Source organism: Mauremys reevesii, linkage group 7 (genome assembly GCF_016161935.1).
Source record: "Mauremys reevesii isolate NIE-2019 linkage group 7, ASM1616193v1, whole genome shotgun sequence".
Classification (NCBI taxonomy): domain Eukaryota; kingdom Metazoa; phylum Chordata; order Testudines; family Geoemydidae; genus Mauremys; species Mauremys reevesii.
The window spans coordinates 92735504-92748196 of NC_052629.1; the positions used below are offsets into that span (position 1 = coordinate 92735504).

At 41.5% G+C, this 12693-nt stretch overlaps 1 protein-coding gene and 1 long non-coding RNA gene across 6 annotated transcripts in view; one reads left to right on the forward strand and one right to left on the reverse strand.

The window, feature by feature from the left end:
• FAM120A (family with sequence similarity 120A) overlaps window positions 1-12693 on the reverse strand; it is a 181472-nt gene that overhangs the window by 10116 nt on the left and 158663 nt on the right. For 3 of the 4 annotated variants that reach the window (XM_039547166.1, XM_039547163.1, XM_039547165.1), the window contains exons 13-16: window positions 7823-8032; window positions 6579-6762; window positions 5355-5492; window positions 3692-3833 (exon numbers count right to left, since the gene is read on the reverse strand). In XM_039547166.1, the coding sequence (XP_039403100.1) occupies window positions 3692-3833; window positions 5355-5492; window positions 6579-6762; window positions 7823-8032 (674 nt within the window). The remainder of the gene's footprint in view (window positions 1-3691; window positions 3834-5354; window positions 5493-6578; window positions 6763-7822; window positions 8033-12693) is intronic. The other variant, XM_039547164.1, reaches the window with a different exon arrangement.
• The window catches only part of LOC120409317, a 55077-nt gene continuing 47564 nt past the window's right edge, over window positions 5181-12693 (forward strand). For both annotated transcript variants that reach the window (XR_005601249.1, XR_005601250.1), the window contains exons 1-3: window positions 5181-5439; window positions 10170-10300; window positions 11696-11872. This is a non-coding gene — a long non-coding RNA (uncharacterized LOC120409317). The remainder of the gene's footprint in view (window positions 5440-10169; window positions 10301-11695; window positions 11873-12693) is intronic.

A 12693-nucleotide genomic window follows, 5' to 3' on the forward strand; every position in this document is an offset into this window, starting at 1 on the left:
CTTCAACTCAGTATTGCCTTGCTGCATGACAAATAAAAATATCTAAGTGACAAAATCTGGAATCAAATGGCATTCTTGGGAAGCCAAGTGGAAAGAAGTCTCAGATGAAATCCCAACATCTAGTGGTGCCGTGACTTGGATGACTCTTGTCTGGAACAGGTAAAGTAACCTCAGCGACAAGACTGAAATAAACCCACAAATCCATATATCTGGAGTAAATTAAGAAGATATCCCTTACTGTAAGGGTCACTACCTAACAGTAAGGGAAATGGCACTAAAAGGATTTAAATATTAAGTATGAAATTAAGTCAATGTGTTCTAAAAATGTGTGTAACATAAAAAATACATGATATACAAAGTAAAAGCAGCCTTTTGTGATATGGAGCAAGAAAACTTGCTTTCTTATCACCACCAAAGTTATATATTTAATGCAGAAAAGGTAACGCCAGAAGGTGCAGGGTAAAAAATTAACAAGAGTCCAATACCATAAAGGTAAATGTAAAAGCATTTCAATCCACACAATATTTTTCCTCCTCAAATACTGCTGCAAGGCAATGCAAGCTCTAAAAAGCCCCAAATGTGCAGGGCTGTTTGCACTGGGGGACACTTACATGGGCAGGTGTAAGATCTTACAGACAAAGTTGCCAGCATCTGGGTTCACCCTGGGGGAACAGGCTCCAAATTGCACAGTACAATTGAAATGCTGAGACTTTGGTAAAGTAAAAACTGCCTATGCTGGTAATAACAAGTATTGTGCAACAGCTGAAATGGACCACTTCTGGTATGGACACAGGGAATGTTATTTTAATTGGACTATGTTCTGTTCCACATCTAAAATTACTATGGTAATACATGAAAAAAATCATATTTTGTACTCGTTTTTATGATGTAATTAAAATAAAAGCAAAATTAAAATTACAAAAGGATGTTTTAAAGGCAGAGCAATCTTATAATGTAAAATTACACCCTGATAAGCTATACTATAAAAGGGAAGCTTGCACTCCCTGGTTCATACTTTAGTATTAATAATAGTCTAAATAATTACAACTACTCTTGTCTTAATATGTTGCTGAGTAATAAACTTACAAAAAACAGGAATATAATGCAAATAAAACAAATACTAATATAAAGAAGAAAAGCAAAAGCAGTGGACTATAGGCCTGGCTTGACATGAGACAGGATTAGGGAAGCAAATGGATCAGCAGGCTGGAAACAGAATGTCTGTACTAACTATACTCCTGGGGGAATTCTGCACCAGTGCGATGCGCAGAATTTATGTCCGGGTCAGACCCACTCCCAGATTTCTCCCCCAGCTGCAGGAATCTCTGCAAACTCCGCCCCCCACCACTTCCTGCATCCATCACTTCTCAGCTGCAGGGGGAGGGATCCCTGTACGGGGAGCTGCTCCTCCATCCACCCGACCCCTGTGCATCCAGACCCCCTCATACCCAGACCCTCCCGCCGAGCCTCACTCTCCAAATAAGCCCCACTCCCCATGCACCTGGACCACCCTGATGGGCCACCCGCACCAAGATCCACCCCTCACTGAGCCCCACTCCCCTAGCATCTGGATCCCCCACACCCAAGACCCCCCTGCCAAGCTCTATCCCTTCCCCCACCCCACCACTGAGCCCCAACCACCTTGACTTGGACCCTCATGCAGAGTCCCATTACTGTGCATCCAGATCCCCTCCACTAGCCCCTGTGCATCCAGATCCCCCCCCACATCCAGAACCCCTACTGAGCCGCTCGCACCCAGACTGCCCCAAACAGAACCTTCTCAACCCACACCTGAATCCCCCCACATTAAGTCCCTCCACACTGGGATCCTGCCTTGCTGAGCCTGACTGCCTGCACCTGGCACGGAGGGGTGTTTCTGGAGCAGGCCCAGTCCTTGCGCCATGCAAGGGTTGGGGGTGCAGCCTCACCATTGAATCCGTGTCCGGGGGAGGAGGGGAGGGAGACATCTCCTACTTCTGTGCAGCCAGTGGCCTGTGCTACCCAGTGCCATGCAGGAGCCTCCACATTTATTTGACAAATAAAATTTGCAAAATTTAGAATATTGTATGCAGAATTTTTAATTTTTTGGCACAAAAATGTATAATTTTTGGCACAGAATGCCCTCAGGAGTATAACTAAGAGAGGTAAATGGGTCAATAAACTAAGAGACAGAAACCTCCACTAGCCAACAAAAGGGGGAACCCCCCAAGGAATCATTTACAATGGACAAGATAAACCTGGAATGGAAGATGAGGTAAAAAGTAAGTAGTGTGTGGACAGAGCATGGTGTACAGGCATTAGTTCCTACAAAGTAACCCAGCCAATCTCTAAACTTGATGCAGTGTATAGTAAATGTAATGTGTAAATGTATATAAAGGAAGAGGTTTTCTGGATGTGTGGTACCCTCTATGCTGGAGTCTGGTCAACTCAGCATCACTTTGCTACGTGCCACATAAAAATACCTGAAGTGTCAATACCTGGCACTGAACTGAGTTCTTGGGAAGCCATGTGGAAAGAGGTGTCGGAGGGAGTCCCAATTACTGTGAAATAAATGTATATCTACATAATGTCCTCATTTCAAAGCTCAACTCCCACTGAAGCCCAGGGGATTGTTTGTACAAAGAAGCAGCGCAGAATACATCTTTATGTATATCTAAATCTGCTCCCTTTAGTACTATTATTTCTGCCCTTTATTTTTCTTCCTTCCTTCCCCATCCTCTTTTCTGTTTGCCTCCCTTTTGTCTGTCACTGTATTTCTTCTGGTCTTCCCCTCTGCATTTCCCTCCCTGCAGCAACTTCCAGTTCTTTCTCTACCTATTCCACCCACTTCCCTATACTCGCCAATAAAATGATCAGCAATGAAATAGTCAATGATGACATTACAGAGTTAGAATTGAGCTTTATAGTTTATATCTCAACTAAATTAAACGGGGGAGGGGAAATCATGCCTCCCAGACTCATTGTTTCTGGCTACCCGCAGACCCAGGAAGACATGGCTGCATTTACATCCACTTCACATTTGAGGGGCTACCTTCAAAGCCTGAGGGGCTATAAACTTTTTTTTTTTTTTTAAATAAAAGCTTAGATTTTGCATGATCTAATAATGTCATGCAGGCCACAAACACATCAGCTGAGGCCAGATGTGGCCTATATGCTAGGTGTTTGATACTGTTTTGTAAATGGTGGGGAAGAGTGAGGAAGACGTTATTATATAAGAGATATTAATACACCTATTTTACTCTGCTCCTTTGAAGCTACACCTGACTGCAAATCATTATAGACACAAAATATATTAATTTCCTGTTAACTTTTGAGGTTTAAATTATTTGTGTAGTGCCTAGCACAATGGAGCTGAAATCCCAATTAAGTTTGCTAAATGCAACTATAACACAAATAATGATCATAAATCTCTGGGAACCTTGTAACTGAAATACTATTGAGTCATATCCTGGTACAGGACCATTATCTGACCTACTGAGAAAAAACATGTTAAAATTAACATACAAGTGCTCTTGAACTCCTGTGTAATGGCATTACTGTTACCTAGTCCACTCCACATGCAAGACAGAAAGAAATGTAATCATAATACTTTATGCAACCTCTGCTGTCACCTCATTCCCCCATTCTGGATTCTCTAGTGTATCAAATCACTGAATTATGTTAAGAACAGTTTCTGTGGTTTTGCACTTACCCTCTTGCTGGTCCTCCAACAGAAACCACCTGTAGAGGAAATGGCCCTCTACCGCCACGTCCACGTCTGCTTCCAGCCCAATGGCCGACGACAGTGCCAGCTATTTCAAGTTTCCCTCCTTGAGAAGGAATAGGTTGGACTCCTGCACATAAACGCAAAACCAAAAATTGTTCTTTACAATCATAAAATCAAAGTTATTAGTGAATGGAAAAATATGCTCTGTCAATCTTCATTACACAAAGAGCTTCCTTTCTGATACTGTGAAACTAATTTTCATGATGTAGTTGTTTAAAGAAATTATAGCTAAAATTGGAGTCTAGAAGTCCTTTATTAAAATAAATGAATTATGAATTAAAAAATAAATACTCTTATGTGACTACTTCAGTTTCAGTCATTTGAAATAATGTTTAGATAGATACTGAGAGTCTGAAGGGAAATTTTGAAAAATATGTAAGGATTTTTTTTTAAACAAGGTGATAGCATGAAGGTAACTGAGAACGAATTATTTTTAGATTCTCTTGTCCTAGATTTACTATTGTACTTTCATCAGCATGATACACAAGAAACGTCATTAAAAAATTACTAACGTTGGACTATGTTATAGAAATAGCATTTGAGTTGACTTAATTGTAAACACTACTTTTACCCTCCTTTTTTAATGACAGAAGCAAAAACCTTAGTATCCAAAAAACAGAGAATATCAGTATCACTGACATTCAAAATTTGCATTTTTATACCTGTCTAATGTCCTTAAAAGTTAATGCTAGATCAGGGCATAACATATTTCCAGAAATCCAAGTAAGCACACTGGAGCTAGATGTTATTGGTAAGACCATCAGCAATGAAAGGGTTAAAAATGATGGTATTTATGCAGATGTAGTTAGTTTTTAACAGGTTAATACGCTTTAAAACGACAGCCCTGGTTAAATGCAGATGGTTCATACTTCTCTATACAATTCTTTCAGCTTTAATTGTGTGCTGTTTACACTGGCAAGGTTATTTTTGCAATAGAGTGTTAGAAATATTTGCTTGTTTTTTTTAAATAGAAGCGCAGAAGCTAGAGAATACAGCTAGGTATATGGGAAACCTGCAGCCCAAGTAAGTAACTGGAATTCATGGATTTCTAGTGTCCCCTTTTACAGAAGAGAAAAACAATGGACAAAGAAATCTAAACACTTACATTAACTTAGGCCAGAAATCCAAACTTTGATATGAGGCACCAATGAAGGATGGATTAACAGTAACACAAATATAAGAACTTCTACTGTGTCACTTTTTCAAGATTCCTTTTTGCTCTCCAATTTTAGAAAATCTTTAACGTATTGAAGCAAAGCTGAGCTTGTTTTAACATTGTCTAACATTACGAAGCACAAAAGACAGAATTTCTACTTAAATGTTAAAGCATTTTTATATTGGAACAAGAATGTAACAGGCAGACTGGCACCGAGACCACTGTGCCACAGGGACTTAGGGAAGAGATTCCAGTAGAGGACAGCAGTCAGTGAGTGAGTTCACAGCAACCCAAGAAGGTTCTAGAAGAGTGACAGCTGGAGACAGTTTGGGAGACAGGAAAACTGGCAGCCAGTGGAAAGCCTGAGACCAGACTGTGAAGTGAAAGAAGCTGTTGCCAGAAGCTCTAAGAAAAGGGGTTTGGTATAATTACCGCCCTGAAACTTGCTAGTCCTGTTGTTGTCATTGCCAGAGAAGGCTCCGGAGTGTCCTGCTGCTGCTGCCACCCGGAAGGCCCGGTAAGCGCCTGTTGCTACTGTTTCCCCATAAGGGCCTCCAAAGCCACAGACTCCTGTTAGACCCAGGGTAAAGAAAGACAGGGGAAAAGCTGTGAGGGGGCTGGGTATATGGGAATTCCCTGAAAGATAAGCTGCTGCCATGTTCCTTTTACAGCCACAGTGACTACTGCCATTCAACACATAAGGCAGGAGAAAGGCTGCTGGTTTAGCAGCCAGAGGGATTACAGCCACATGGGAGCCCCACTGCCCAGCCAGATCAGAGGCTGATGAAATGCAGGACCAACTCACCACCAGTTAGAGGGTCCTATCCAGAGTAACTTCAACCTTGGCCTATGTGTCTCCTAGCCACCAAGTATAACCCTTTATTTGGGTAAGAAATATACTTGTGAATCTGTAGATCTGAACCTCCAGTGCATAAGTTAACGTGCTTACAAGTTTTGAGGCAGCAAGCCTCCATGATAGCACTTGCCACACCAAAAAAAAAAAAAAAAACCACACCCAAAAAAACAACCTATTAAACTTCCTGACTTAAATATAAATTTGTATGTAGCCCTCTATGGGTGGGCTACTGCTACGAGGAAGGGAAACAAATTGAGAATGGTGTTTTCATTCAGTCATCTCCTGTGCTTACTCTAGGACATGCCTCTGTTTAAATGAAAGTACTAAAATTAAATGTAAAAAGTGGGTGGGGGCATTGTCTTCAGCCCCAACAGCTATCCTGTTCCTTTCATAAATTAAGCATTCATTCATACTCTAACACTTACAAATGTGAACACTTTAAAGTAAGGCAGTTTTATCATTTGTACTTTTCCTATCCTCTTATGTGGATTTACTCCTCTTTTCTCCTCTACATACAAACAATAGCCTCCAAGGCATTTTGCACTGGCACAGCTACTTACAATCTTGAAGGAGACAAATGGTATTACTACAGGCTCCACAGTTACTAGGGCACAGCCACTAAAAATTATACTTCCAGCAACAGACATGCTGGACCATATTCTGACCATTTATTTTACTGCACTACTGTTATGAAGTTGGGCTGATGAATCAGAACACAATCTTGGAATGTGAATGACATGACAGTATTTATTTCATACCGATTTGAATCCATGTACATGTACTGTCAACCACTCACTTACCAGCAAAGCCTCTCCCCCTGCCCTGAGGTGGTGGGACTGGCCCAAAGTGCCGAGGATACATAGAAGCTGGATAGAAAGGCATGGCAGGTGGAGGTGGGAAAGGGAGTGGGTGATTCTGCCTGGAGAAATTTAATCCTTCTAGGATGCTCTGACGCATCTTTTCAACCTTGGCAGCCTGCTCAGCCTACAAGTAAACAAAAGTGCACAAATAAATGTTAAAATCTTGTATTTGTGCTATGAAAATTGTGTTTATCAACCTGACTGAAGGAATACTAAATGTAGACTGGTGTTGGGACACACTCATATTTCTTACTAAAGCTAGCTTTCAATGAATAAATTACAATTTGCTATAGTGGGTAAAAATCTACTATTCACATTTCACTGATTCACAAGAAATCCCCATATTCAAGTTAATATAGTAGTCTACAATCAATTTTCCAAGCGTCAGAAACAAATACAGCCAAATGGTAGTCTTACCAACTCTTCTCTCTCTAGATCACCCAGGAAGTCAAAAAAGGGGATAAGCATTTATTATACTACTGCAGTATTTCCTCTTCTTAGAAAAGGAAATACTGAAGTAAAATTAACTACCATGAGCAGTCACTTGGTGATATTTTGTGATACTTGTACATTGTTTATTTTTTTAAAATCTGTTTTCTGTAAGAAATTAAGAGTTTTTGATAGTAGGTATTGTAAGCCTGACTTCACTCTTTTCAATTCTCTGTCAAATATATCAGGTACTGGATTTTGTTTGTTTGTAAAAGCAATGTTGGCATAGCCTTTTTTGACAGCATTGCCATCTTGATGCAAAACAAGATGCTACTGCTGAGAAGGAACAGAGATAACTACCAGCTCTGCTTGATTTGCCGATTACCTTGAGAATGTACAAGATTTCAATTTCCAGATATGTATCTTACATATGTATGCATAATAGTCTTTTGATCATTTGAATTCATGTACATCCTCAAAGTAACTAGTAAATCCTTGAGTCTGTTTACTGAGATTACAGGACAGAGGAAAAATGAAGTCATTCTACTTCCTTCAAAGTCTATTAAAATTAAAATGCCATTTCTCCCCAAGAGGAGCCCTAACAATTAAGGTCCATTTCCCATCCCCAAACATATCTATATTCCAGATAGGAAGACCACACTCTCTTAAATCAACAATAACTGCCAGATAAACTGCATTAGACACTAAAGAAAATTCAGAACACAGGAAAACACTGCATTTCAGAAACTACCTACCTGACCATCACAGAGGTCAATGAGAGGAACTTTCTCCCGGCTTGCTTTGATGAGCTTGGTCTGGAACAGTTTCCCATCAAAATACATCCATGGACAGCAGTGCTCCCATGGGATTGGCTGTCCACAAGCATCATTTGCAAAGAGTGCCATATCCACACCACTCATAAACAAAGCAGACAACTGAATTCCTCGGGGATCCAGATTCTCAATCTTTAAGGAAAATGAAATTTCAGTTTAACATAGGGAAAGTACCAGACAGCATTCCAAGTTATTAATTTATGCCAATTTTGAAAACAGAATTGTTAAGAGTCTGATTTTCAATAAGTGGACTTTTATTTGTGAGCAACTTTGTACATAAAACCATCTGTGTGTGCAGGTACTGGAGTCTGCTACCTGTGCATCCAAAATTACAATGCTCAAGGAGGCTGGATTGTCATCCCCTATAAAAATAAAACCTTTGATGCCATACAAACACAAGCAAAGAAAGGAATTAAAAAGACTAGATTTTTCAGTTATGGATCAGTGACAAATCTCACTACAAAGTCAGGGAGCCAGTGAAAATTTAAAGGAAATCCTATGAATCACCTAGAAATTAACGTTGTGTACTGCTGGGATTCTTTTACCTTTTCTAACTATATATAGCAACTGTCTCTAGATCTAGGACACAGGTGGGCAAACTACGGCCCACGGACCGTCCTGCCTGGTCCCTGAGCTCCTAGCCCAGGAGGCTACCCCCTGGCCCCTCCCCTGCTGTTCCCCTCCCCCACAGCCTCAGCTCCACCACCAGTGCAATGCTCTGGGTGGTGGGGCTGCGAGCTTCTGGGGCAGCGCAGCGGCAGAGCCCAGCTTGACCCAGTGCTCTGTGCTGCACGGTGGCGATGGTGTGGCTGGCTCCAGCCAGGGGGCACGGCTGTAGCGTCACCAGCCACCGGCGCTCCAGGGAGCAAGGTAAGGGGGCAGGGAGCCGGGGGGGTATTGGACAGAGGGCAGGGGAGTTCGGGTGGGTTGGAAGGGGGCGAGGGTGTGGATAGGGGGCGGGGCAGTCACAGGGTGGGGAATGGGTTGAATGAGGGCAGGGGTCCTGGAGAGGCAGTCAGGAATGAGAGGAGGGGTGGGATGGGGCAGCAGGGAGCAGTCAGGGGAAGGGTTCCAGAGGCAGTCGGGACAGGGAGATGGGGTGGTTGGATGGGGCAGGGGTCCCGGGGGGGGGGGCAGTCAGGAATGATGAGGGGGTTGGATGGGCCAGCAGGGGGCAGTCAGAGACAGGGGTTCTGGGGGCGGATGGGGAAGGGGGTGCTTGGATGGGGAAGGAGTCCCAGGTGGGAGGTGGATGAGGGTGGAGGCCGGGCCATGACCCCCTCCCCGGCCCTCCATACAATTTCTGAAACCCTATGCGGACCTCAGGCCAAAAAGTTTGCCCACCCCTGATCTAGGAGTTCATGAGCTACTAAACCTTAAATTCACATCATTCTGATTAAGAGCTTGCTTTCCTATCACACAAACGTAAAATATGACATGATTTTTTGTGGCCACTGCGTTAAGCACTGCTAGAGAACTGCTTTAAAATCCATGCAAAACCATTTAGTTGTAAGATTGGCATTTGGCTTCCAAATGGCATAAAGCAGTGGTTTTCAACCTTTTTCATTTGCGGCCCCCTACAAATTTTTGAATGCAAGTGCGGACCCCTTTGGAAATCCTAGACATAATCTGTGGACACCAAGGGTCCGTGGGCCCCAGGTCAAAAATCACTAGCATAAAGCACAAAATCTTCAGCTCTAGTGATTACTGAGATATTTCTCACTAAAACAACATTGGAAACAGCTAGGAAGAAAAACAAGACTATCAAGAAGAAGTTTTCATGTCCAATGTGCCGTGACCTACCAGTTCCAAAGCTATAAATCCTTTGGCAGACCACTACAAATGCTTTCAGAACAAGTACGTATTGTAAGGATTGTTCCCAGACCAGCACCCCAAAAGAAAACATTTGATTTCAAATAATGCAAGTTTACATTTCATATTTTAATATTCATTCATGAGTCATGACAAGTAGATTAGCTAAAGAAATGGGATTTAACAAAGGGAAGAATAAAAACTCATGTTTGTTGTAGTGTTATAGCCATGTGGGTCCCAGGATACGAGACACACAAGGCAGATGATGTTTAACCAATGAAAGATATTACCTCACCTACCTTATGTGTCTAATAAAATTCATGCCAAAGTAAAACCCAAATGTTGGTGGGAGAGGGAAGGGGTCATGTGACTGGAATAAGAGGAAGGCTGCCTTAAATATGCCCTGTGCTGATTTAATGATTGGTAGCAACATATAATTTTTTAATTCTTTTCACAGTGGGACAAAGACAGTACTGTTTGCTTATGTTCTCAAGCAAGGATCTCCATTGTGAGATTTAAAGTAATGTTTCCATGCAACTGACAGTTGAGAAGCTGCTCTCTGACTTCACCACATCCCTGGGAGAAAAGGTACATCTTCAAATAGCGTTGGGCTTGTTTAACTAGAAGTATTAAAAGGAGCTAGAAGTCAGGCGCAGGTTAAAAACTATCAATGCTATTCTTCTCCTATCTTCGCCCAAAATGAGAAGAAATTAATTTTTTTTAATTTTCTGTTGGTTGTAATTATTTGGACAGTCAAGTAGGAGACCTCACCCCCCTCTCCCCCGCAACCCCACATACACACTAAAGAAACTTTTTTGTTTAAAGAATAGAACTTTGAAGTTAGCACACAGATCAGAATACAGCTTCCATTTACCTACTCTTCGTGATCTGATGTTAAAAGAAGTTGACAGTCAAGTCTACAACAAAAGCAATGTGCTGAACTCTACCATAATTTCCTGTTTAACAGAGTATGTCATTTGGTGATTGTGATTATGATTATCCATGAACAAGCCCCATACCACTCACCTTTAGTGTAATTCTAAACCCATTTTGATAGAAGTTACAGTAGTTTGAATTAGATTACAGTGGTTTCTAATGAAACTCTGAAAATACTCAAAAAGAACAGGAGTACTTGTGGCACCTTAAAGACTAACAAATTTATTTTAGCATGAGCTTTCGTGAGCTACAGCTCACTTCTTCGGATGCATAGAATGGAACACACAGACAGGAGATATTTATACATACAGAGAACATGAAAAGGTGGAAGTATGCATACCAACAGGAAGAGTCTAATCAATTGAGATGAGCTATCATCAGCAGGAGGAAAAAAAACAAACAAAAAATACTTTTTGAAGTGATAATTAAGATGGCCCATAGAAGGTGTGAGGGGAACTTAACATAGGGAAATAGATTCAATTAGTGTAATGACGCAACCATTCCCAGTCTCTGTTTAGGCCACAGTTAATTGTATCTAGTTTGCATATTAATTCGAGTTCAGCAGTTTCTCTTTGGAGTCTGTTTTTGAAGTTTTTTTGTTGCAAAATTGCCACCTTCAAGTCTGTCACTGAGTGGTTAGAGAGGTTGAAGTGTTCTCCCACTGGTTTTTGAATGTTATGATTCCTGATGTCAGATTTTTTTTTCCTCCTGCTGATGATAGCTCATCTCAATTGATTAGACTCTTCCTGTTGGTATGCATACTTCCACCTTTTCATGTTCTCTGTATGTATAAATATCTCCTGTCTGTGTGTTCTATTCTATGCATCTGAAGAAGTGAGCTGTAGCTCACGAAAGCTCATGCTAAAATAAATTTGTTAGTCTTTAAGGTGCCACAAGTACTCCTGTTCTTTTTGCGGATACAGACTAACACAGCTGCTACTCTGAAACCTGAAAATACTCAGACTCCTATAAATTGCACTGGATCTGAACTAGCCACTGGATTTAGGAAAGAGGAATAAAACCATCCTTGTCTTCCTCACTCCCCAGATCCTGTGCTAAGAGCATCTCAGCTGAACTCCAAAGATTGAGGCTTAAGTATACAAATCTTACAAGGTGCACACTACAGTTTAGTGCTGCTTTAAAATCACCCACAACAACATGTATTATGCAGCTGATTACATAAATTTTTCAAACAGTCTTGGAACGTGTTACAGCAAATAAAGGGTAAGAGATTTCGATGAAATTCTCTGCTGTGATAATGTTTGCATTTAATATTGTTTAAACTGTAGATAAAAAAATATTTTGATGTTTTCAGTATAGATTCTGCAGTTTACTGCTGGAAACTCTCAGGAGTGCTCAACTTTAAGATTTCACTTTTTAATGTTTCGGTTCTGAAACATTGTGGTTTTCCCCTCTGGCCCACTTCCTTTGCAAAGGAATTTCTATTAGCTCTAGGTTGCCATCTTTGAAAAATTGTGTCAGCATCTGTAGAAATTGGGAAAGGCAGTCTTGTATCATTAGAAAAACAAATGTTATTAATGAAGAGTTGGAGCTGAAAGAGTGCAGAATGACTATGTGACAGTAAAATAATAGACTGGTTGAGGGATAAGAGGAGATAATGGAAAGAAAATAAGGAGCATTTATTTTCGGTGTGTAAACAAGAGAACTCTTAGTCCTGGGAGAATTGTGTCACTGCGCATGCACGGAATTCATGTCCCCTGCAGATTTCTTTGCTTCCCCACAGAAAAAATGACTTTTTGACAGGGAAGCAAAGGGAAGAGCAAGAGCAGTTTTGCACCACTCCCTAGCTGCGCAGGTACACTGTTTCAGGAACCCAGAGCAACCAGCAGAGAGGTAAATCACCGCAGGGCTGGGTACACCCCAGCCAATGGTTCTTATCCTGAGCTGGGATCAGCTGCTAGTCCCGGCTGGGCAGGAGAGCATGGACTTCCTCTTCCCCTCAAGGAGTGGCTGAGGCTGTGTCAGACCCACCCCCAGAAACCTCCTCCAGCTGCAGGAAGCTCAGCGTCCTCCCTTGCTTCCTG